General features: G+C 42.4%; 2 protein-coding genes across 4 annotated transcripts; both read right to left on the bottom strand.

The window, feature by feature from the left end:
- Nucleotides 1–2,930: 2,930 nt before the first annotated feature.
- On the bottom strand, nucleotides 2,931–12,436 carry LOC111958017 (uncharacterized protein C22orf15). 2 transcript variants are annotated; one of them, XM_023979181.2, is made up of 4 exons: nucleotides 11,956–12,436; nucleotides 11,402–11,524; nucleotides 3,770–3,841; nucleotides 2,931–3,456 (listed from the first exon to the last, which is right to left on the bottom strand). In XM_023979181.2, the coding sequence occupies exons 2-4, from the start codon at nucleotides 11,508–11,510 to the stop codon at nucleotides 3,296–3,298; spliced, it is 342 nt and encodes a 113-aa protein (XP_023834949.1). In that variant the 5' UTR covers nucleotides 11,511–11,524; nucleotides 11,956–12,436; the 3' UTR covers nucleotides 2,931–3,295. The 2 variants fall into 2 exon arrangements, with proteins under 2 accessions (XP_023834949.1, XP_070293109.1); XM_070437008.1 differs by lacking the exon at nucleotides 11,956–12,436 and having other exon boundaries at nucleotides 11,402–11,651.
- Nucleotides 12,437–13,344: 908 nt separating this feature from the next.
- Nucleotides 13,345–21,960, bottom strand: adora2aa (adenosine A2a receptor a). 2 transcript variants are annotated; one of them, XR_011474706.1, is made up of 4 exons: nucleotides 21,764–21,960; nucleotides 18,850–19,513; nucleotides 16,341–17,479; nucleotides 13,345–16,253 (listed from the first exon to the last, which is right to left on the bottom strand). XR_011474706.1 is itself a non-coding variant. In XM_023978264.2 (3 exons), the coding sequence occupies exons 2-3, from the start codon at nucleotides 19,182–19,184 to the stop codon at nucleotides 16,471–16,473; spliced, it is 1,344 nt and encodes a 447-aa protein (XP_023834032.1). In that variant the 5' UTR covers nucleotides 19,185–19,513; nucleotides 21,764–21,960; the 3' UTR covers nucleotides 13,345–16,470. The 2 variants fall into 2 exon arrangements, 1 of the variants encoding a protein (XP_023834032.1); XM_023978264.2 differs by having other exon boundaries at nucleotides 13,345–17,479.
- Between the last annotated feature and the right edge of the window lie 1,481 nt (nucleotides 21,961–23,441).

Consider the following 23,441-nt stretch of genomic DNA (forward strand, 5'->3'; position numbering starts at 1 on the left):
GGTCTTCACGTACCATAATCCATTGGTGTTCTTAAAGCAAATGTACAATCAGAACCGCCGCCTTATGCGGTGGGCTCTGATTTATCAAGGATATAATGTACAGATAGCATATGTGAAGGGCTCGGCGAATGTGGTTGCTGACGCTCTATCACGGGTTTACTAACTGGGGATGCGTTGGTTTTTGTTATTACAAACTGTATGTTTGCAATTTTTTGTGGTGGGCGTGTTACGTTCCCCGGTTTCTGTGTTGTAGTTTCTATTTGAGTGTGTGTTTCAGGAGAGGTCTTCCTGGAATTTCTCCAGGAAATAGCATGTTGGTCGTGAGTATGTACTATGTTTGTTGTTGTTGGTAGCAGCTTTGGTATGTTCTGTGTTTGTTGCTTTGTCAGAGCTTCTTTAATGGCCTGAGTTTTTTTCTCAGTTTTGTTGTGAAGTGGATTGTTTAATATTCTGTTTCATTTGTTCCCAGGGGGGAAGGGGAAGGCACTTTGGGAGTGCTTAGGCAAGAGGCCCGCGGGCATACATATACCCGTAGTATATTCACTGTCTAGGCACACTAGGTAAGACCTGGGCGGACCACCCCCTGTATTTTGTTTAGGGCACCAGGTGGTGCTAAGTTAGGTAAGTAGCGGGTAGTCAGGTTAGATAGGAGAGGGGGAGCTTTTGTGACAGGTTAAAGGAAATACTAATAGCCTGTTATACATTAAAAAGTATTAGTAAGTTCATAGTATGTGAGGATCTTAAAACATCTAAGGTTAAGAAGATCATGCATTCAGTATTAGTTGATAGATTGATAACATTTATATAATTGTGTTAAAATCCGTCAAGCATACAAAGGGTACGAATTGTGAGAGGAATGTGTAAACGTTATGTTGATTACTTTATGTTGTCGTGGGTAAAATTGTTAATCTGTGATCTACTAAATGCTCTTAATCTATGAGCCTGAGATCGATTGCTCTGGTCTCCACTCAAGTTCACGGAGAATTCGCAGTCTTTTTCTCATTGCACTAAAAGTTCAATGAGTAAACATTCCGTATCACACTCGTGATTCTTTCCCCCCTTTTTCAGGTACGTTATTGATGATAAAAAAATTGTAATTTAAATGTAATAACTCGCTAACATGTCAAGAGTGTTTAAGGTGTGTCTTAGTAACATATTGAGGAAGTTAGTTAAGTTTGCAGAGAGTAATATGAGCCCTGCTCGGTTGCAGCGAAGAATAGCTTCGTACTGCTAGGTACTGCTACGTAGCTGCCATTTTATGTCAATTGTGAATGAACATGTGCGTTGTTAATAAGATATTTTGCGGCGTTATTTGTGTAATGGTTTTTCAAACACTTTATTGCCTGTTGATAAATTGAGTTATGGTTTACTGAGTTAAAGCTTTGTGCTTGACAGTTATATTGAAAATAGTATTTGTTTCAGTGATGTACAGTGTATACCGTTGTGACGTAGCTGTGACAATAAGCCTTGTACCCTACAAAACTATCTATTTCCTGTAGATCTGTTATTCTGTAAAATGTGTTACTTATGTAAAATGATTGCACTAAAAGTTCAATGAGTAAACATTCCGTATCACACTCGTGATTCTTTCTCCCCTTTTTCAGGGGCGTAACACTTTGACATTTACTTTCTTTGCTTTGGTTCCGTCCAGCCCCTTTCCCCCATATTACCATGTAAAGGAATAAAATCCTAGTAAACGGTCAATTCTGCCTTTTGTCGTCCTTTCTCGCACCTACAGTCCCATACCTATTTCACTTCACGGGAGTTGAGTTGCAGCAGGGTGTTGCGTTCCCTCTTCTTAGAGGCGTGCGTAACAGTCACATTACTAAACAAACAAAAGTGTATATACATATATAAACAATAATGAGGCTATACAGGGGGTACTGGTACGGCGTCAATGTGCGGGAGTATAGGTCAGTCGAGGTAATTTGTACATGTAGGTAGGGTAAAGTGACTATGCCTAGATAATAAACTGTGAGTAGCATCAGTGTAAAAAGGGGGGGCGTCAATGCAAATAGTCTAGGTGGAGATTTGATTAGTTGTTCAGCAGTCATGGCTTGAGGGTAGAAACTGTTAATGAGCCTTTTTTACCTAGATATTGGAGGGGACTGGAACACGCTGTCTTACACGTCAACACAGCATCCCAAACATACTCAAGGGGTGACATGTCTGGTGAGTATGCAGGCCATGGAAGAACTGGGACATTTTAAAATTCCAGGAATTGTGTACAGATCCTTGCAACATGGGGCCGTGCATTATCATGCTGAAACATGAAGTGATGGCAGCGGATGAATGTCACGACAATGGCCTCGTCATGGTATCTCTATGCATTCAAATTGCCATAGATAAAATGCAATTGTGTTCGTTGTCTGTCGCTTATGCCTGCCCATACCATAACCCCACCGCCAGCATGGGGCACTCTGTTCACAACGTTGACATCAGTAAACCGCTCGCCCACACAACGCCATACACGCACTTGGTCTGCGGTTGTGAGGCTGGTTGGACATACTGCTAAATTCTCTAAATTGGTGGCTTATGGTACAGATAATTTAATGTTCTTATCTGGCAACAGCTCTGGTGGGCATTCCTGTAGTCAGCATGCCAATTGCACTCTCCTTCAAAACTTTAGACATCTGTTGCATTGTGACGTGTGACAAAACTGTACATTTTAATGTCCCCAGCACAAGGTGCACCTGTGTAATGATCAAACTGTTTAATCATCAGCTTCTTGATATGCCACGCCTTTCTGGTAATAAGTGTTTTGTGCATATGGGACATTTCTGGGATCTTTTATTTCAACTCATGAATTATGGGACCAACATTTATATTGTTGTTCAGTACATATATATAGGCTACCTTTATTAGTTGTTCAACTAATAATTTAATTTAAACATTAATTGTTGTGAATAAATGGACAAGTATGCTCAGGCTACATTTATATGCCTTTAATAAGTTCAATGGTCCATATAGTCTAATTCTCACATTAGGCTGCAGTTTACACAGGCAGTCCAATTCTCTTTTACCTATAATTGGGCTGTCTGTGTTAACTCAGCCAAATAATCCTAGATTAGTAAAAAAAACATTTCTGGGCCAATACCAGCTTCTAGTACATACAGGAGACAAGCTACATGCAAATACCATTCTTAATTTTCCCAGGGATATGTGGGAATGTTAATTTATCAACCTAAATTTACGTAAGTAAAACATAATTAAAGTGAAGAGAACCACAGCACCAACACAATTACATGTATGTGGTCCACAGCTTTCTACACATGTATGTCCATCACCATCTTTTTCAGCCTTCTTCCTCTCCTTTCTTCATATCTTTAAGTCTTCTAGGATGGCTCTTCTTGTTTCCAGCAGTGGGCTTGCGCCGGATCTGGTTGACAGAGCCTTTCCTTGAGGGACCACCCTTCACCCCCTCCTTACAGGGGTTGGACAGCTTCTTTAGGACCTCTGAGGTAGAAACATTTACAAAAGTAACATACACAAGTATAGACAGTTAATACATATTAAGATACATATTAACCACCACATATTAACCATCCTTATCATACAGTCTTAAATCAGGCTTGATGTGGGTTTGCTTAAGGCTAGTGTACTGCACATGTACAGTAACTAGGCAACAAAGTCACGTTACAGGTATTGTCCCATTAGGAGTCCACAAAGAATTACTTTAGATCATGCTCGGTGCCGGCACTGAATAAAGCCATGCAGTGGTTTCAGTCGGGCACATTTGCCTCAGTGCTGTGGATGTTTTTTTCATTACCTGCTAACTCGGGATGGCTCTTGCCAAGGTCATTTAGGAGTGGCACATACTTCTGCTCTTCAGTCCCATCACCTCCAGGGGGCAATATGAAGTGAATTAAAGTTAACCAGTTTCATTACTGTAAAGTAACTTTAGTAATAATGACATTAACTTCAGCCATGTTAAGTCCAGGCACCACAGGCTACTAGGGATTTTTTTCTTCCTTTACTCTCATCAGACTGAACCTTTACCAGTTGAAAGTATACATAAATACAATATATTCTTTTATTACAATATACGCTAATTTGCATATTCCAAGAATCCGTTCTTAAACACATTGCTTCAAAGCAGAATGATTTTTTTTTGTTTTATTGTGATATGACACTCAATAGTCAGACTTTTACAGATCATTTTATAAAAATATTGTAATTTCGTGGAATTATTTAAAAAACACTATTCACATGTATGACGGATGCATATTTTGCATATATTTACACATAAAATGACACTTAAAATCAAAACAACACAAGATGTAAAATAAAAGCCTCAGTAAAGGTCTGACTAAAAGTCTACCCGAGTGGCACAGCAGGTCTAAGGCACTGCATCTCAGTGCTAGAGGTGTCACTACAGACCCTGGTTCAATTGTAAAATCATTGTAAAATAAGAATTTGTTAACTGACTTGCCTAGTTAAATAAAGATAAAATAAAAAAATAAGACCTAAGAACCTGTGTATGGAATAATGTAAATGTACGTCGTTTGAAGGCTGAGAAAAATGAATTGGCGCACAGGGAACATGTCATTTTAAGAAAATGGCCGATAAAGATAGGCTAATGCAATTAAAATGTACTTTCCATAAATATTACCATTCATGTCACATTAATTAAACTCTTATTCATATATCACTTCTAAACTGACAAATAAACATGAGATATACCTTTTACTAATACATTAGCACATTTAATACATTTCTTTCAAGGAATAGAGCATATGCTTTAAATACTGGTCTGATGGGCAAATATGCACTTTTGGGCAAATTCTCATGTCACTTTGCCCAATGTGTCACATACAAGAATATTTTATGGCTATTGAAATGGGCAGAACATTAATAAGCTATGCCTGCCCCATATGTAAGGTCCTCTGAGTTGTTGCTGGTGCCGCTTGACTGTGTCATGGGACCTGCGCCTACGCTTGACACACTCCATTGAAGCAGCATCAGCTCTCACAACTCCTCTCTGATTGCTCCAGTGTCACCAAAGGGCTGTCAAGCCACAATTTGTCCATCAGATTTGATATAGCAGTGGTTCCCTCATTGAACGTTGCTACTGCCATACTGGCTGTTGCGTCAATGCAGCTTTTGCCCACGAAGACAGTTTTGGGGCACTGCGACCATATTACAGAATTCAGACAGTCATATACATTCTGGGTTCCTCCATGCTATATTCTTTTGAGGAGGTAATTTCTTATTTTTTTCAACTTTATTTAATCAGTTAGGCCAGATTGAGAACAAGTTCTCATTTAAAACTGCAACCTGGCCAAGACAAAGCAAAGCAGTGCGACACAAACAACACAGAGTTACACATGGAATAAGCAAACGTACAGTCAATAACACAATAGAAAAGTCTATATACAGTGTGCCCAAATGAGGTAAGATTAGGCAATAAATAGGCCGTAGTGGCGAAGTAATTACAATTTATCAATTAAACACTGGAGTGATAGATGTGCAGAAGATGAATGTGCAAGTAGAGATACTGGGGTGCAAAGGAGCAAAATAAATAAATAACAATATGGGGATGAGGTAGTTGGATGGGCTATGTACAGGTGCAATGATCTGTAAGCTGCTCTGACAGCTGATGCTTAAAGTTAGCGAGGGAGATATGAGTCTCCAGCTTCAGTGATTTTTGCAATTCGTTCCAGTCATTGGCAGCATAGAACTGGAAGGAAAGGCGGCCAAAGGAGGAATTGGCTTTAGGGGTGACCAGTGAAATATACCTGCTGGAGCGCGTGCTACGGGTGGGTGTTGCTATGGTGACCAGGGACCTGAGATAAGGTGGGGGCTTTACCAAGCAAAGACTTATAGATGACCTGGAGCCAGTGGGTTTGGCGAAGAATATGAAGTGAGGGCCAGCCATCAAGAGCATACAGGTCGCAGTGGTGGGTAGTATATGGGGCTTTGGTGACAAAACGGATGGCACTGTGATAGACTGCATCCAATTTGCTGAGTGTTGGATGCTATTTTGTAAATGACATCGCTGAAGTCAAGGATCGGTAGGATAGTCAGTTTTACGAGGGTATGTTTGGCAGCATGAGTGAAGGATGCTTTGTTGCGAAATAGGAAGCCGATTCTAGATTTAATTTTGTATTGGAGATGCTTATTGTGAGCTAGGAAGGAGAGTTTACAGTCTAACCAGACACCTAGGTATTTGTAGATGCCTACATATTCTAAGTCAGAACCGTCCAGAGTAGTGATGCTGGACGGGCGTGCAGGTGCAGGCAGCGATCGGTTGAAGAGCATGCATTGAGTTTTACTTGCATTTAAGAGCAGTTGGAGGCTACAGAAGGAGAGTTGTATGGTGTTGAAGCTCGTCTGGAGGTTAGTTAACACAGTGTCCAAAGAAGGGCCAGAAGTATACAGAATGGTGTCGTCTGCGTAGAGGTGGATCAGAGAATCACCAGCAGCAAGAGCGACATCATTGATGTATACAGAGAAAAGAATCGGCCCGAGAATTGAACCCTGTGGCACCCCCATGGGGACTGCCAGAGGTCCGGACAACAGGCCCTCCGATTTGACACACTGAACTCTATCTGAGAAGTAGTTGGTGAACCAGGCGAGGCAGTCATTTGAGAAACCAAGGCTGTTGAGTCTGACAATAAGTATGTGGTGATTGACAGAGTCGAAAGCCTTGGCCAGGTCAATGAATACGGCTGCACAGTATTGTCTTTTATCGACGGCGGTTATAGTATCGTTTAGGACCTTGAGTGTGGCTGAGGTGCACCCATGACCAGCTCGGAAACCAGATTGCATAGCGGAGAAGGTACAGTGGGATTCGAAATGGTCGATGATCTGTTTGTTAACTTGGCTTTCGAAGACCTTAGAAAGGCAGGGTAGGATAGATATAGGTCTGTAACAGTTTGGGTCTAGAGTGTCTCCCTTTCCAATCTATGGGAATCTCAGACGATACGAAAGAGAGGTTGAACAGGCTAGTAATAGGGGTTGCAACAATTGCGGCGGATAATTTTAGAAAGAGAGGGTCCAGATTGTCTAGCCGAGCTGATTTGTAGGGGTCCAGATTTTGCAGCTCTTTCAGAACATCAGCTATCTGGATTTGGGTGAAGGAGAAATGGGGAAGGCTTGGGCAAGTTGCTGTGGGGGGTGCAGAGCTGTTGACCAGGTTAGGGGTAGCCAGGTGGAAAGCATGGCCAGCCGTAGAACAATGCTTATTGAAATTGTCAATTATCATGGATTTATCGGTGGTGACAGTGTTTCCTAGCCTCAGTGCAGTGGGCAGCTGGGAGGAGGTGCTCTTATTCTCCATGGACTTTACAGTGTCCCAGAACTTTTTTGGAGTTTGTGCTACAGGATGCACATTTCTGTTTGAAAAAGCTAGCCTTGGGCCTCCCGGGTGGCGCAGTGGTCTAGGGCACTGCATCGCAGTGCTAGCTGCGCCACCAGAGACTCTGGGTTCGCGCCCAGGCTCTGTCGCAGCCGGTCCGTGGGGCGACGCACAATTGGCCTAGCGTCGTCCGGGTTAGGGAGGGTTTGGCCGGTAGGGATATCCTTGTCTCATCGCGCACCAGCAACTCCTACGGCGGGCCGGGCGCAGTGCGTGCTAACCAAGGGAGCCAGGTGCACGGTGTTTCCTCCGACACATTGGTGCGGCTGGCTTCCGGGTTGGAGGCGCGCTGTGTTAAGAAGCAGTGCGGCTTGGTTGGGTTGTGTTTCGGAGGACGCATGGCTTTCGACCTTCGTCTCTCCCGAGCCCGTACGGGAGTTGTAGCGATGAGACAATATAGTAATTACTAACAATTGGATACCATGAAAATTGGGGAGAAAAAGGGGGTAAAATTTTTAAAAATGAAGAAAAAGCTAGCCTTTGCTTTCCTAACTGCCTGTGTATATTGGTTTCTAACTTCGCTGAAAAGTTGCATATCGCAGGGGCTATTCGATGCTAATGCAGTACACCACAGGATGTTTTTGTGCTGGTCAAGAGCAGTCAGGTCTGGAGTGAACCAAGGGCTATATCTGTTCCTAGTTCTACATTTTTTGAAAGGGGCATGCTTATTTAAGATGGTGAGGAAAGCACTTTTAAAGAATCATCAGGCATCCTCTACTGACGGAATGAGGTCAATATCCTTCCAGGATACCCAGGCGAGGTCGATTAGAAAGGCCTGCTCGCTGAAGTGTTTTAGGGAGCATTTGACAGTGATGAGGGGTGGTCGTTTGACCGCAGACCCATTACAGACTCTGGCAGTGATCGCTGAAATCCTGGTTGAAGACAGCAGAGGTGTATTTAGAGGGCAGGTTGGTCAGGATGATATCTACGAGGGTGCCCGTGTTTACGGATTTGGGGTTGTACCTGGTAGGTTCATTGATAATTTGTGTGAGATTGAGGGCATCTAGCTTAGATTGTAGGACGGCCGGGGGGTTAAGTATGTCCCAGTTTAGGTCACCTAACAGTACGAGTTCTGAAGATAGATGGGGGGCAATCAATTCACATATGGTGTCCAGGGCACAGCTGGGGTCTGAAGGTGGTCTATAACAAGCAGCAATGGTGAGAGACTTGTTTCTGGAAAGGTGGATTTTTAAAAGTAGAAGCTCGAATTGTTTGGGCACAGACCTGGATAGTATGACAGAACTCTGCATGCTAACTTTTGGTGGCCTTCCTAAGCCAGGATTCAGACACGGCTAAGACATCCGGGTTGGCAGAGTGTGCTAAAGCAGTGAATAAAACAAACTTAGGGAGGAGGCTTCGAATGTTGACATGCATGAAACCAAGGCTTTTACGGTTACAGAAGTCAACAAATGAGAGCGCCTGGGGAATGGGAGTGGAGCTAGGCGCTGCAGGGCTTGGATTAATCTCTACATCACCAGAGGAACAGAGGAGGAGTAGGATAAGGATATGGCTAAAGGCTATAAGAACTGGTCGTCTAGTGCGTTCGGAACAGAGAGTAAAAGGAGCAGGTTTCTGGGCGCGGAAGAATAGATTCAAGGCATAATGTACAAACAAGGGTAAGGTAGGATGTGAATACAGTGGACTAGGCATTGAGTGATGATGAGAGAGGTTTTGTCTCTAGAGACACCATTTAAACCAGGTGTGGTCACCGCATGTGTGGGAGGTGGAACAAAAGGGCTAGCTGAGGCATGTTGAGCAGGGTTGGAGGCTCTACAGTGAAATAAGACAATAATCACTAACCAAAACAGCAATGGACAAGGCATATTGACATTACGGAGAGGCATGCGTGGGCATGTGATCATAGGGTCCAGTGAGTAGCTAGGCGAGCTGGAGAAACGGCGATTCAGACAGCTAGCGGGCCGGGGCTAGCAGAAGGGCCTTAGGGGACGTCATGACGGAAGAGTCTGTTGAAGCCCCCTCGGACGGTTATGTCGGCAGACCAGTCGTGATGGATCGGCAGGGCTCCGTGTAGGCAGTAAAAGGGTCCAGGCCAATTGGCAAAATAGGTATTGCAGCCCAAGAAATTGGCTGATGGACCTCTTCAGCTAGCCAGGAGGTGTGCCTAGCTCGGGGCTAGCTCCAGGCTAACTGGTGCTTGCTTCGGGACAGAGACGTTAGCCAGGAGTTGCCACTCGGATAGCAGCTAGATGGCGGCGATGATCCGATGTAAAGGTTCAGAGCTTGCGATAGGAATCCGGAGATGTGGAGATGGGGTAGAGAAAGAGCAGTCCGATAAGCTCTGGGTTGAATCGTGCTGTGCAGACTGGCAGGAGTTGTCCGGGCTGAGGTTAGCTGATGGCCGCTAGCAGTGGCTAACTGACTACTAGCTAGTAGCTAGTTAGCTGGCAAGCTTCTCTTGGGGGTTCCGGTTCTAAAGAATAGAAAATAGCAGATCCATACCACATTGGGTGAGGCGGGTTGCAGGAGAGTATGTTGAAATTGAGGTTAAAAATATCAAAAATATATACGAAGAAAAAAAAGATATACACAGGACACGACAAGACAAAGACGTCTGACTGCTTCACCATCTTGGAGTTTTTGACATCCTATGATATACAGGTAGCCGACAGAGAGGGCTGCCTCGCTTCTAGCTCTTAGGAAACTTTGCAGTATTTCGTTTTTTTAATGTATTATTTCTTACATTGTTAACCCAGAATTGTTTTATGTTATTCTTAATTCCATTTGCTTACTCAGATTTGTGTTTATTGAGTACATGTTGGGAAATTGTTAGATATTACTTGTTAGATATTACTGATGTTAACATCTGCTAAACACGTGTATGTGACCAATAACATTTGATTTGAGGTACCATTTTCTATTAAAAAAAACTTATAATTTTGCGACTGGTTGGATCTTCATCCTTTTCTAGGGCTCGCTGATACCGGTACCAGCACCAATGCACACACCTATCCCGTAGTTGGAAGTGAATCCTCTTGTGCCAAGTACCATTAAAGGATACATTAATGTCTATGATGGCATTCTCATCCTCCTTCGGCAACTCTGCTATGTCTGGGTCTATATCTACGTATGCTCTTCTAATTATCTTTGCAGCACTCGGACTGTAGCCCTCTGAATCTCTGCAACTAAAGTTGGGGGGGAAAGTACTTATTATGTCTGTCGACATTACAGTCATAACTGCAGGACTAAATATCAGTGTTACCCTGTGTAAATATCAGCATATCAGCATGTATTTACTTTATGTAAAGCTAATTAATCACTGTAGGCTACAGCCCTATGACACTGTAGGCCTGTGTGACAGTCTCATTGTATAATAAAAGCCACTGGCTGCTGTCTGGTTGATCGCTGCCATCTTCATCTCAACTAATTTGCGTCTCAACCCGTTGCTGCCGGTGTTGTGTCGAAAAGCCCCCCCGCCCCCCCCCTTCGCGTGAACGCGCATGCACTCAATTCTTCATCGCTGCGACTTGCTTGTGTAAGGTTCTCTATTTATTTTCTTTGTCAACCTTGTGTTGTTTCGTTGTCTTCTTGAACGTAGATTCCTTTGTGTTCTTGAACGTTTGTGTTCTTGAACGTAGCCCGTAGTCTTTCATTTTTGTTCATTGGGTTCTGACAGGGGGGAGCTTTTCGGCACAACACCGGAATACAATCTTTTGCATGATGTATAATTCAACATGGAAAGTTTTCAAATTAGAGGTAGAAGTTCTACGTGAAAAATGCTAACGAGAACAACATTTATGGCAGGTGTAATTGACGGAGTTGAGATAAAATTATACAAATCAAGTATTTATATACATTATTGCCGATTTATTTGTAGTTGCAAAATGTCCCAAAATCTGAAAATGTACAAATGCAAGCAAAATCACAATTGTTGCCTGTGGTGCCTGGCCTTATCAACCTATAACATATTAGTAGGCCTAGTAATCGTGTGTAGAGCAGGCAATGTGAGAAACCACTCTTTGATCCCATGGGCTCTTTAGACATACACAGCCTAGTGCTTTTATTATGTTTGGAGAGACTCACTGCAGATGCGTATGAGAACATAGCTGTGCCTCTCCTTCATCAGACTGCTGGCCTGCTCCATGCTCTTCTCCTTTTCACTCAGGTTCACCAGCTCCCCTGTCCTGTCCATCAGATCCACACAGTCTGTAGAGTACATCTGTAATGTGACCTTTACACTGGGCTCTCTGTCTATTACATTTTCACTTATTGGTATTTACTCAGTCAGGAAACAATCTGGCAGGCTGTTTCTATAATTTCCAGTCATTGGCAGAGATACCATGTGCATATAACCGCACACGGAAATGTACTGTATAATATATATCCAATAGTATTTGTATCATGCTTTCAGAGTCTTATCTTTTTAAAATAATGTTTTAAATATTTTGTTTTATGTGTAATGCAATTGCCTTTATGTGTTTGGACCCGAGGAAGAGTAGCTTGATGGGGATCCCTAATAAATACAAATACAAACAACACTATCAGATGCTTCTGAGGTTGAATAAAGAATCTAATACAACATATCTGAAGTTCAAATGTAAATGATTCTGCTCTGTGGGAGATGTACGGAACTGCACCTTGAGAATCCAGACAACATCTCTCCTTCAAACTGTGGATGAAGTCTATCACCCTGCAGTTCAGGTTAAACAGTTCTGTTTGGCCCTCTTTCAAAGTAAGAGAAGAGAAGTACGTTTGTACATTTCCTATAACATTGTATTACATTCATATGACATCGTACATCACAAAAGTACATCTAATGTTTAAATGTGTTATTCTCAAATGATCTGTTTATATCTCCATAGGTCTCCGAAGGTTTCATTAGAGGTCAGCTGTTGGCCTCCATTGAGATGATGGAATTATACTCCATCATGATGATGATGATATAGCACTCTTTCACTTACCTCCAAACTGCACGGTGACAAACATTTCACCTTGTCTCTACACAAAACGCTTCAGACCAGACCTCTAAAGCCACCTCCCATAATGTTGCTACAAGTATCTGAAGCACTCGCCTCTTCCATAGAGCCAAAGGAGTGATGAGTTTGGGCTTAGCACACAGTGCCACAATAGTCAACAACAACAAAAAAGAAAATCTATGTTGTTGACTACTGTCATACTTAGTGACTAAGCTTCTGCACTGAGGAGGCCATTGTGAATTGCTTCTGCAGTTGCTCTGAGTAAACCAACAGTTGACAGGATACGTTATCCATTTGGCATTTTAAAGCCAGACCTGTAAACAGTTTTGAACTGTTGCAGAGCAAGCAAAAATGTTTGTCTTATACACACATCGAAAGCACATTCCCCCTGGTTGATAACCCATCTGACTCCCCCTCGTCTCTCCTTTCAATAGAAGAGAAGACAGAACCTTTTATGTGAGGGAAGTGTTATTGTTTGTTTCCATGGAGTCAACACACAGTCACACAAGTCCTCTGGCTTTTACTGCTACTTGTTGAACACTGAGGTCTGACTTAGATACTGTGGGGGATGACTTAGATACTGTGGGGGATGACTTAGATACTGTGGGGGATGACTTAGATACTGTGGGGGATGACTTAGATACTGTGGGGGATGACTTAGATACTGTGGGGGATGACTTAGATACTGTGGGGGATGACTTAGATACTGTGGGGGATGACTTAGATACTGTGGGGGATGACTTAGCGGGTTTATTGTCAGCCGACCACTACCTGGGATTAGACTGACCATTACATGTAGAGGCAATGCTACTCTACTACCTAGTGAATTATAATGACAAGCCAGTTGTTACCATTCGCATCATTACAACAAATCTAAGAGAGAAATGATTTGTATTTTGTTTAGAAACGTTAGGATCAGGGATCTGAGCTTTTCCTCTTATTTCACAATACCACACAAGTTGTATTTAATACATTCCACACATTCCACACATAACACCATAACAGTGACCAGTACAGGAGATCATCTGAGGACCTCAGTCCATTCACGGCACGTCCTGCTGACTTGTATGCTACATCAAATCAAATTGTGTTTGTTACATGCTTCGTAAACAACAGGTGTAGAATAACAGTGAAATGATTACTTACAGTCCCTCCCAACAATAAATATAGAAAAACCTTTTTTTTTTATTGAAAAATAACAGGAGGGATAAATACACAATGAGTAATGATAACTTGGCTATATACTGTCAATGTGCATGGGGTACGAGGTAATTGAGGTAGATATGTACATATAGGTAAGGATAAAGTGAGTAGGCAACAGGACAGATAATAAATGAATGAAGAGAGTTAGTGCGAAAAGGGTCATGATTAAACCATCAACGCTGAACTATCAATCAACTCTTTCCCATTGTACGACCATGAAGAGAATGTGCGTTGTTACTGCTCAAATTACACTGTCAATCAGATGAGACAAGAATACCAGACCATCTAACACTTGATAGATTGTACATGCCAGTGAATGAGGCACTATAGAGCCACTCAGTGAGAAAATTAGATTAGCCTTGTTCAGTGAGCACCATTTTTCATGGCCAAATGTACAGTAAACCATGCACAGTATCAGGATCACTGAGTCATGACAGGAAGGAAGCTATGTCTGTAACATTAATTGGTTGCTACTTAAAGTCCCCAGGACATTCACAGTATTAGGCAAGACTGCATTCTCTTCTTGTGCACCAGATGCATGGAATAATCCACAATCCATGCTTCATCTAGATATCTTAGTGCTACTGAATTCATTTAAATATTGATGGGAGACTCTGTTACGGAGGAGTGTAAATGCTTTTTTTTTAGACTGGATCATGTTGTGTTGTATTGTATTGTTGTATGTTTTAATTATGTCATGTATTGATTGTTGCTGCCTTCTTGGTCAGGTCTCCCTTGAAAAAGAGACTCTAGGTCTCAAAGGGCTTTTCCTGGTTAAATAAAGGTTAAATAAACATTTCAAAAATTACCCTCCAGTCACAGGTACAGTATACTGTTGATATAGAGGTTAGTACAGTAAAGATACATTTGGGTGAGGATGGCATTGTTAAACAAGTAAGTGGTGAGTGAAAGAGATATTGGCCAGAATGGCCACTTCTAAAAGGATGAGTTGTGGAAGTCTTATTTAGTCATGTCAGAAAGGGGGTGAGAGTCAGGATGTTGTTGTGTAGAAAACACCAGTAAATTATGCTGGTAGCATCTTTAAAAAACACCACAGTGTAATTTCAGGAAGCCCCTGGGAGGACATTAAAAGGAGAATGCCCTGTGCCCCGTAACCTGGAATCATCCGGGAATTTGGATAAAAGCTGGGAAAGCTGTAGAAATCAGACTCACAGTTTGTAATAGGGGACATAAATCCCATGGCCCATCTGGTCTGGTCTGCCCCCTCCACAGACTGACCAGCCCTCTTATGGACCTTCACTTCCCTTTGTCCAAAACTCCTCCCTTCTGGGAGCAAAGCCACGGTGAGCCCTGGAGCTTTCTCTGCACTTATTAATTCATGTTTGGGAAAACTGTACAGTACTTGTAATACTTAAACAGTTCAACATGGAAACAAAAAAACAGATTTACTTAAAAAATATATTTATTTTTGGACAGGAGGTATTGCTGCATGCATTGCATCCGAAATGTGAGAATGCACAGAATGCCATAGATATGTAACACTTGCGAGAGAGTCATTTTATTAAAAAATATAAGGTGTATGTCATTATTTATTTGTACCATTTAATTGTCTGTGATATCTGAAGGATCTGCACAGGTTTGTGCTACTGACAGTTAGACAAGTTGAAAGAAGTGTAATGTAGAGAAAGTGACAGTTAGACAAGTTGAAAGAAAGTGTAATGTAGAGAAGTGACAGTTAGACAAGTTGAACGAAGTGTAATGTAGAGAAAGGGACAGTTAGACAAGTTGAAAGAAGTGTAATGTAGAGAAAGTGACAGTTAGACAAGTTGAAGAAGTGTAATGTAGAGAAAGTGACAGTTAGACAAGTTGAAAGAAGTGTAATGTAGAGAAAGTGACAGTTAGACAAGTTGAAAGAAGTGTAATGTAGAGAAAGTGCAGTTAGACAAGTTGAAAGAAGTGTAATGTAGAGAAATGACAGTTAGACAAGTTGAAAGAAGTGTAATGTAGAGAAAGTGACAGTTAGACAAGTTGAAAGAAGTGTAATTGTAGAGAAAGTGACAGTTAGACAAGTTGAACGAAGTGTATGTAGAAGAAAGTGACAGTTAGACAAGTTGAACGAAGTGTAATGTAGAGAAAGTGACAGTTAGACAAGTTGAACGAAGTGTAATGTAGAGAAAGTGCACAGTGGTAGATTAGTAGATCCTCCTCAAAATAGTTTAAAACCATTATCATTGAAAAACTCTTAGCTAGGCAGATTTGAGCTTTGTTGCATTCATACATTTGCAAGATCATAAGCCTGAACGTCTAAAGGAAATGTACTCTCATCACGTCCATCTATATGGGACACAAACATGCTAAATCAATGAAGTAGTACTGTCCCCTTTTCACACGCTTGAAACATCCCTGCCATCCCCAAATACACAAGAGTAATCCAATTACGTTGATGTTATTTCTTTAGGGCTCACTAGGTGGCAAAGAACAAGAGTCAATTGTGAAGCTTCAGATCTAAGCACCACATGACGTCACAGACCATAGAATAAACAGAATCACATTGAACCATTCAAGTCACATTTCTGCTATAAATAACTACAACGATTTTTGCTTCAAGAAGCTGAAAGGTCCAATTGAAATACAAAATAAATGGTGCATATAGAGTTTGTTTTGTATGGCTGCCTTTGTGTAGAAGCTCGGCTCCACTATTAGAATCCCTGCTGATAGAATGCCTCCAAGTATTTGGCATTGGGCCATCTAGATAACATGCGATACATCCAAACTCTGATCCTCAGCTTGTGAGCCTGATATCATAAGGTGAATGCACCAATTTGTAAGTCGCTCTGGATAAGAGCGTCTGCTAAATGACTTAAATGTAAATGTAAATGAGCCTGCCTACCCAGTAATCTACCATTACACTCAGAGCTGACTCCCAAAAAATAAGAGCATCTGAGTAATTTCACACAAAAGGCCAGGTGTTAAGGGATCCTTAGTAGCTGTCTGGCGCCAATTCTGTATCCATCAGGACACCCCAGAAAGCTTGGTGAAGCAGGTTTTATGTTTATAGAACAGTGATTTGACCTGGACAGGGGAGAGATCCTGCCTGTCCTTTACCTCTTCCATCTCCGGTCCATTAGGAGACTGCTGGTGGTCCCCATACTGCAGGGGATGACATAAGGGTTGTGTCTGTGTCTGTATGAGAGGCTGTGGCAGAGGGGGGTTCACATTGTGATTGTGGAAACTAATCACGGCAAGAGGGTGGTTGTGAATGGGCGCTGAGGTCAGAACGGCCCCTGCAGGTGTGACATGGCTCTCACAGCTACAGGTGTTGTGCTCGGTGTGGAGGTCGAAGCTGAGGCAGTTGGCTTTAACCCTCACTGAGCCACAGACGCTGTTGTGGGTGGAGGTGCGAGTGCTGCCACCACTCTCAAACAGCTGCCGGCGGTGGAGGCCCAGGAAGTGGCGGCGGATGATCCTCCTGAAGGTGTGACGGAACTCCCGGATGCGGTATGCATAGATGAAGGGGTTGACCACCGAGTTGCCGTGGGAGAGGATGATGGCCACGTATATGATCCAGAGGGGTGGGCGGGCACACTGAGGGCAGAACAGGGTGAAGCAGTTGATGATGTGCAGTGGAAGCCAGCAGATGGCAAACAGGCCCACGATGATGGCCAGCGACTTGGCCGCCTGGACCTCCTTCTGCAGGGTGGAGTGGGACTTCCCCCCGTGGACAGCCTTCAGTTCTATGAGCTTCAGCTGATGCCGAGCTGCCATGAAGATCCGCAGGTAGATGACCAGCATGAGCAGCAGAGGCATCAGCACACAGGCGAAGAAGTTAAAGTAGACCATGTAGTCCATGACAACCACCTCTTCAAACAGACACTCCATCAGGCCTGGGGAGCAGGTGCTGTTGGGGCGCTCAGTGGACTTATTCCAGCCCAACATTGGAGTCAGGCCGATGATGATGGACAGCACCCAGCAGACAGCAATGATCCCCTTGGCACGCTGGCCCGTCACCAGGCTATTGTACCTGTTGGAACAAAAAATATATGGACTCTGTTAGTAAAACACACAATCTCTGGGGTTTTTTCCCTCCCCAATTAGTAGTTATAGTCTTGTCCCATCGCTGCAACTCCCCTACTGACTCGGGAGAGGCAAAGGTTGAGAGCCATGCGAAACACAAGCCGCATTGCTTCTTGACACAATGCTCGATTAACCCGGAAGCCAGCCACACCAATGTGTCGGAGGAAACACCGTCGAGCTGGTGACCGAAGTCAGCTTGCAGGCGCCCCGGCTCGCCACAAGGAGTTACTAGAGAGCAATGGGACAAGGAAATCCCAGCTGGCCAAACCATCTCCTAACCCGGACAACACTGGGCCAATTGTGTGCCGCCTCATGGGTCTCCCGGTTACGGCTGGCTGTGACACAGCCTGGGATCGAACCAGGGTCTGTAGTGATGACTTAGACCACTGCGCCACTCTGGAGGCAAACATACTCTGTTGGCTTGGGGAGCATGAGTTGTCTCTCTGGAGGGTTAGATTCTCCCAGAGGTTAAGGGATAGTGAGTTAAATAATAAACATTATAATAGGCATATCATTCACACACTCTTTTTTTATGGGAAAACATCTCGTTTAAGTAATAAAATAAATGCTTAAAAACAAAATGTTAGCATTTGGAAGGAACGTCTATTTCGAGTGTGTCTGTCAGTCAGTGTGAGAGAACAGCTAAGCTATTTGGCCTATTTCTGCCACATTCTCAAGATGTTAAAGTTCAAAGGTTAGCTATGAGAGATGCAGGAACACAGCCCTAAACTCAGAACAACAAACTATCTTGGATGCAATAAGTCTGCACACACTATCAAAAAAGTGTATAAGTAATTACTGATTATTAATTCATTTCAAGGCATAATGTAATTTATATTCGTTTAATAAACAAGTTGTTTAAACGGCTAACGTTTTTGACATGTGTATAGTTCTGAAGAGGGGTCATGGTCTGTATAAACTCGTAGTCAAAGGAGATTCCACTTATGTCTGGATCCACTGAGGAAATCAAAAAAGCTCTTCTGGCCATTTGGGCTAAAGATTTCAAGTTCATTCAAAAATAGCACGGTCCTCTGCTGCTCTATTCTGAAAATAACTCTCACAGGTTTTAAGATTTACTTCAGATTTTTTTTTGCTATTTGCTACTGGCATGAAAACTACACAATGTACCTGCAACCCGGGTATGCAAATCAATCAATAACACTATACAACCTCATGGGGTACATTGAAAATCTTTACAAAGCTTAATGTCTAACCGCTTTGTCCGTAATTGGGTCTGAACTCTCAGAGAGGAAAGCAGCATGACGGCAGCAACATGTTAGCACATTCTCTGTTATGTTCATACAATGTTGAACTGACCTGAGAGGTATCGTGATAGCGATGTAGCGGTCTATGGCGATGGCCAGCAGGCTGAAGATGGAGCTCTGGGTGAGCACCAGCACAAAGCAAGCAATGAAGAGGCAGCCATAGAAGTTGGAGCAGAAGCCTGTGCTGATGACGATGGCGAAGGGGATACCCAGCACTCCCACAGCAATGTCTGCCAYCGCCAGGGACACCACAAAGAAGTTGGTGATGTTCTGCAGGTTGCTGTTGAGGCAGACGGCCCAGCAGACCAGCACATTGCCCAGCACGGATAGTATGGCGATCAGCAGTTCCAGCACAATGTAGATGACAGACGCAGAATCGTTCAGCATCGTGAGAAGAGCAGCGAGGTCACTGAGGAGGAGGGAGGACCACTCTCCTCAAGGTCCATAGCTGCAGGCTGGTAGCGGTGGCCTGACCCTGTAGGGCTTAACTCACTGCCTGGGACTAGGGCTGAGCTCTCCAAACACTGAGACCACTTCACCTTAAAGCCTCTTAGAAGTCCCACAGTTGGTGGTCAGAGAAGCAGTCCAACCTTCTGTTATCGTATCCGTTGTCCTGTCTGGTGCTCTCCTCTCAAGTTCTTCACTGTTGCACGATTTAGCATGAAACTCCAATGGGGCTGAGACTGAGCCAGGAAGTGATCACAAGTGTCATACTGCTGCAGATAAAGGGAAGAAAGAGTGAATAAAGTGGAAGTGCTGAATGCCGAAACAGGAAATGACTGCAGAAAATACCAATGAATATTACAATGATCATTTCCATCAAATATTAACCACGTTTCAAGTCAAACAATAAATCTGACGGTGTATTATTTGACATGATACACTGGAATTTCCAATGTAGCAAGTAAAACACACTGTAAAGTAACAATTTCAGTGTTTACTTTACATTACTGTACTGTATTCCCCATAAAACTGCTGTTCATCATCATTCATACTCGATCCAAAACCAACATCAAGATCTGAAATAGTCCCCCCACTAAAGTACCTGGGCAACTGCAGTGTTCATGTTAACACATGATAACTGGCTTCCCACCAATTCTTCTTTACCCCATTAACAAAAGTCACTGAACTGTAAACCAGGGGAAGGGGAAATATAACCAGCGTCAGAATGACACGATGGAGTTATGGAGCTACTATCCCAGTGAGTTAAATGTCAGCTGTACCAGAGCGAGGAAACAATATGCTTCAGGGACCGGAATGTTCTATATGTCCCCATGAGATTGCCCAACCCCTGCCTGATAAGGGGAGAGGAGTCTTGAGGACGTCCAGAGAAAGATTCACTAAATGAGGTTATGAGAACACCAAATTAATAATTTCGATTTTGTTAGATGGGTGTCGTCATGCTCAAGACAAAAAAAGAAAAACAATTCAAGTAGTGCAGAATGTAATTTGAGAATACAGCAGGCATAATATACACTCAACAATTGTTTTAAATTAGGTCTAATTTGTCAATCAACTGAGGTCACTGCGCAACACTGAATTCCCTGGAAATTGTATGTGAGAGTGAAGAGGTTTCCAAGCTCCTTCCGTACAGAACTCTCATCATGTTTATGGAGGAGAATTCCCACGGTGAAGCCAAGGATGTTTTTGAAGGTTACTCATTGTTTCAGGAGATAGCAGCTGTGCTGGAACTGAAAGGCCTTTGCTCTCAGAAACATTTCCCTTTTGGTGGGTCTGAGTTTTTTTTTTTCAGACCGATCTCAGTCACTGTGTAAGTTTCCATACTGTTTAACCTTTATCACACACATACAGTATAAGGCGCAAAAAGAGGCGGTTGCAAATTGTGTCAGTCTTTGACCATATGTAACCCAACAGTGACAGTTCTAATAGTCATAGGGTAGTCCTCTGTAGGAAAACCCCTTTGACAATGTAGAAAGCCTAATATGGCTACATTTCTATACTGCATGTGAGAAAGGACGAGGCATAATTATGTTCACCATCACACAGACCTAGTCACAAGTGAAGGTGCAAAGTGGTACATTTAATATAAAGGTTACAACTGGATTAGAAGTGATATCTCAATGTGAACAGTATGTGTGACCCTGTCCCAGTCACCTTACAACAGCTAGGTAATAACACTGTATTTCAGTTGTCCTCTTTGACAGCACTTGAGGGGCATGAATAGTCAATCATGTTAAATACATTTATATTCCATCCTGAAATGTTTCTCAACAGTTGTAGCCAACAAGAGTTGTGACAGTATTCTGCTCAACAGTTGGTCCTGGTGGTTGGATGTAAACCAAAGGGGTGTATTCGAAGTGCATTGATATCTCAATTCAAAGGTACTATATGTTTCAGATTGACACAAATGTAAAGGAATTCAAATAATGTCCATGAATACAAACCAACTGAGCATACAGGGCCTTAATAAGTGCACATAAACAGCTTAATATATAACTGTTTGCCCAGAAAACACTTTAGTAGATTACCTGGAGAAGTAAAATCATTGTGGTAAAACCTGCTACATCCTGTTCACATGTGGAAACCTATACCTGGGCAAACCCATAAACATTATCCTTACCAGAAAGTGACAGTATTGTTCCCTAGCTCTCTCGCCTCCCTCCTGTAACTCTCCATCAAAAGAGGGAGTACACCAGAACATACAAGATAATCTGTGTAAATACAATGTCTAGAAATCCATAAAGTAATTCCAAACACTCCCCAAAATGTACCGAGCACAATTGTCCATAAAAAAAACTTGGCATAGGCTACTGTCCAGTTTCTGTATACCTGGCGGGAAATGATTTTGATCGCACCAGGATCAATAACTGTTGGATAAACTTTCAAAATATTTAATTAGGCTATTCATTAATTGGATTTAAATAAAATACTCTAAATAGAAATACAAACCCTTGGACTTCTATCTAATGCTATTCTAATCCTATTTCAATTTCTAAACAACGTACCTTTTCAATGTATCCCTCGACGTGTCTTATTCCAAATGAATCACAACCTAATAGAAATAGTTTGCATCATGTCAATAAACATCGCTCGAATAAAGTAATTCATATTATAGGCCTACGTTTTAAGTGGCGTCAGATAGAACGCGCTCTGTAAAGGATCATAGCCGAGGAACGTAATTTGATAGGCAATTTGTGCGCTACCACTGTTTGACTACTGATGCTTAAACCGATTCTCCTCGGTTCAATATCGCACAGGCGGACCAGACTGACACGTGACCCCAGCAGCACAACATAGGATAATAGCCAAATGCTTTTGGGAACTTGGGCAGAAAATGTTTACATCAATCAACTGAGACAAAGAGGACAATCTCGGAGTTTATTTCAATAGGATTTATTTTTCACAAAAGCATGTGTAAGGTGTTAATTTACGCTGTTATTTGAGATTTTCTGTTTCAGAAAAACATTAGACTACTGTTCAATAGGCCTAAATAGCCTATTCAATAAATAAATGATGAAACTTTGAAGAAGAACATTATTGTTCCAATAAATGTTTAAGACAATTGTTCTACATTTAAATGTGCGGGTTAAAGGCGCATCATGCAGCATTTGCAGTGATATGGCCTCTGCAGAATTCAGTGCATTCATACTTCTTGCGCTAAGCCAGAGCTGTTGAGCAGAGCTGTTGTGAAGGAAGTTGTCAACGAAGTGAGTTTGTGTTTATACAGGACCAGCTGCTCCCACCTACCGTCAACCAATCATGTCAATGTAGACCTATAAGGTGCCCTCCGCATTGTTACAACATTTGGGAGGCGGATGGCAATTCGGTATGGAGCTCAATTTGGCCTCTGCATGCACCCAGAGGCACTGCGTCACACATATGGAGTCTCCTATCACATTTTCAGATCAAGCATTAATTTACTTTTAGGGTAGGCTGCAGGCCTTCACTTCATCACATATAGTCTGGCGTTGTAGATGGGTTAAAGCCAATGTATGCTTGATCTGAAAATATGGTTGGAGGCTCCATCTCAAAGTAAATGCTGTATGGCCACTGCAGAAAACCAGATATACCATGCATTGCGTTAAATTAGCAACTGGTGGTGAGTTCAGGTGAACAAACAGCTGACCCGCACAACCCTAACATAGAAAAAAAAAGTTTTGGCTGATTTGTTATTCAGAATAAAACACATGGAAGGGAAAGCATTGTGATTGAGCTCTTCATCTGGTATACACTGTAAAACCTATCTTCCCATCTGGTAATATTTGCCATGTTAGTAATAGACTTTACAGACTAAGGACTTCATCTTTGACATTTGAACAGATATTATCCCAAGACTTGGGAATGAGATCACTGGCTAAAGTTCACATTTGATTGTGCATATTGGAAATATTCAGGTCTTAAATCAGAATATTTTTTAATCTCCATATTATCCTCCTGACTTGTGTTGTATTGTGTGCAAACTAAAATAATACACCATTACTGAGGCCTTCACTTTGATATGAATCCTGTCTTTACAATAAAATATACTTTTTTTTGTTAAAACCTTCAAATCATTATCTGTTCAACATTTACCAAACAGTTCATAGAGAAACAGCTTATTTGGGTGAATCTGGGTCTTATCGCATCATTCCACTGAACAAAAATACAGAAATACTCCTGAGCAGCATGCCAATTGCATCCTCC

This window comes from Salvelinus sp. IW2-2015, linkage group LG33 (genome assembly GCF_002910315.2).
Source record: "Salvelinus sp. IW2-2015 linkage group LG33, ASM291031v2, whole genome shotgun sequence".
NCBI classification, from domain to species: Eukaryota; Metazoa; Chordata; class Actinopteri; order Salmoniformes; family Salmonidae; genus Salvelinus; species Salvelinus sp. IW2-2015.

What these genes read in the sequence shown, in the direction of transcription:
- LOC111958017 (XM_070437008.1), bottom strand. Translation starts at nt 11,537, where the DNA reads ATGTACTCTACAGACTGTGTGGATCTGATGGACAGGACAGGGGAGCTG. An exon ending in TGTTCTCATACGCATCTGCA is followed by an intron (nt 3,842 to 11,401) that starts GTGAGTCTCTCC and finishes TGCCCCCTGGAG; the next exon opens with GTGATGGGACTGAAGAGCAG. An exon ending in GAGCCATCCCGAGTTAGCAG is followed by an intron (nt 3,457 to 3,769) that starts GTAATGAAAAAA and finishes TTTCTACCTCAG; the next exon opens with AGGTCCTAAAGAAGCTGTCC.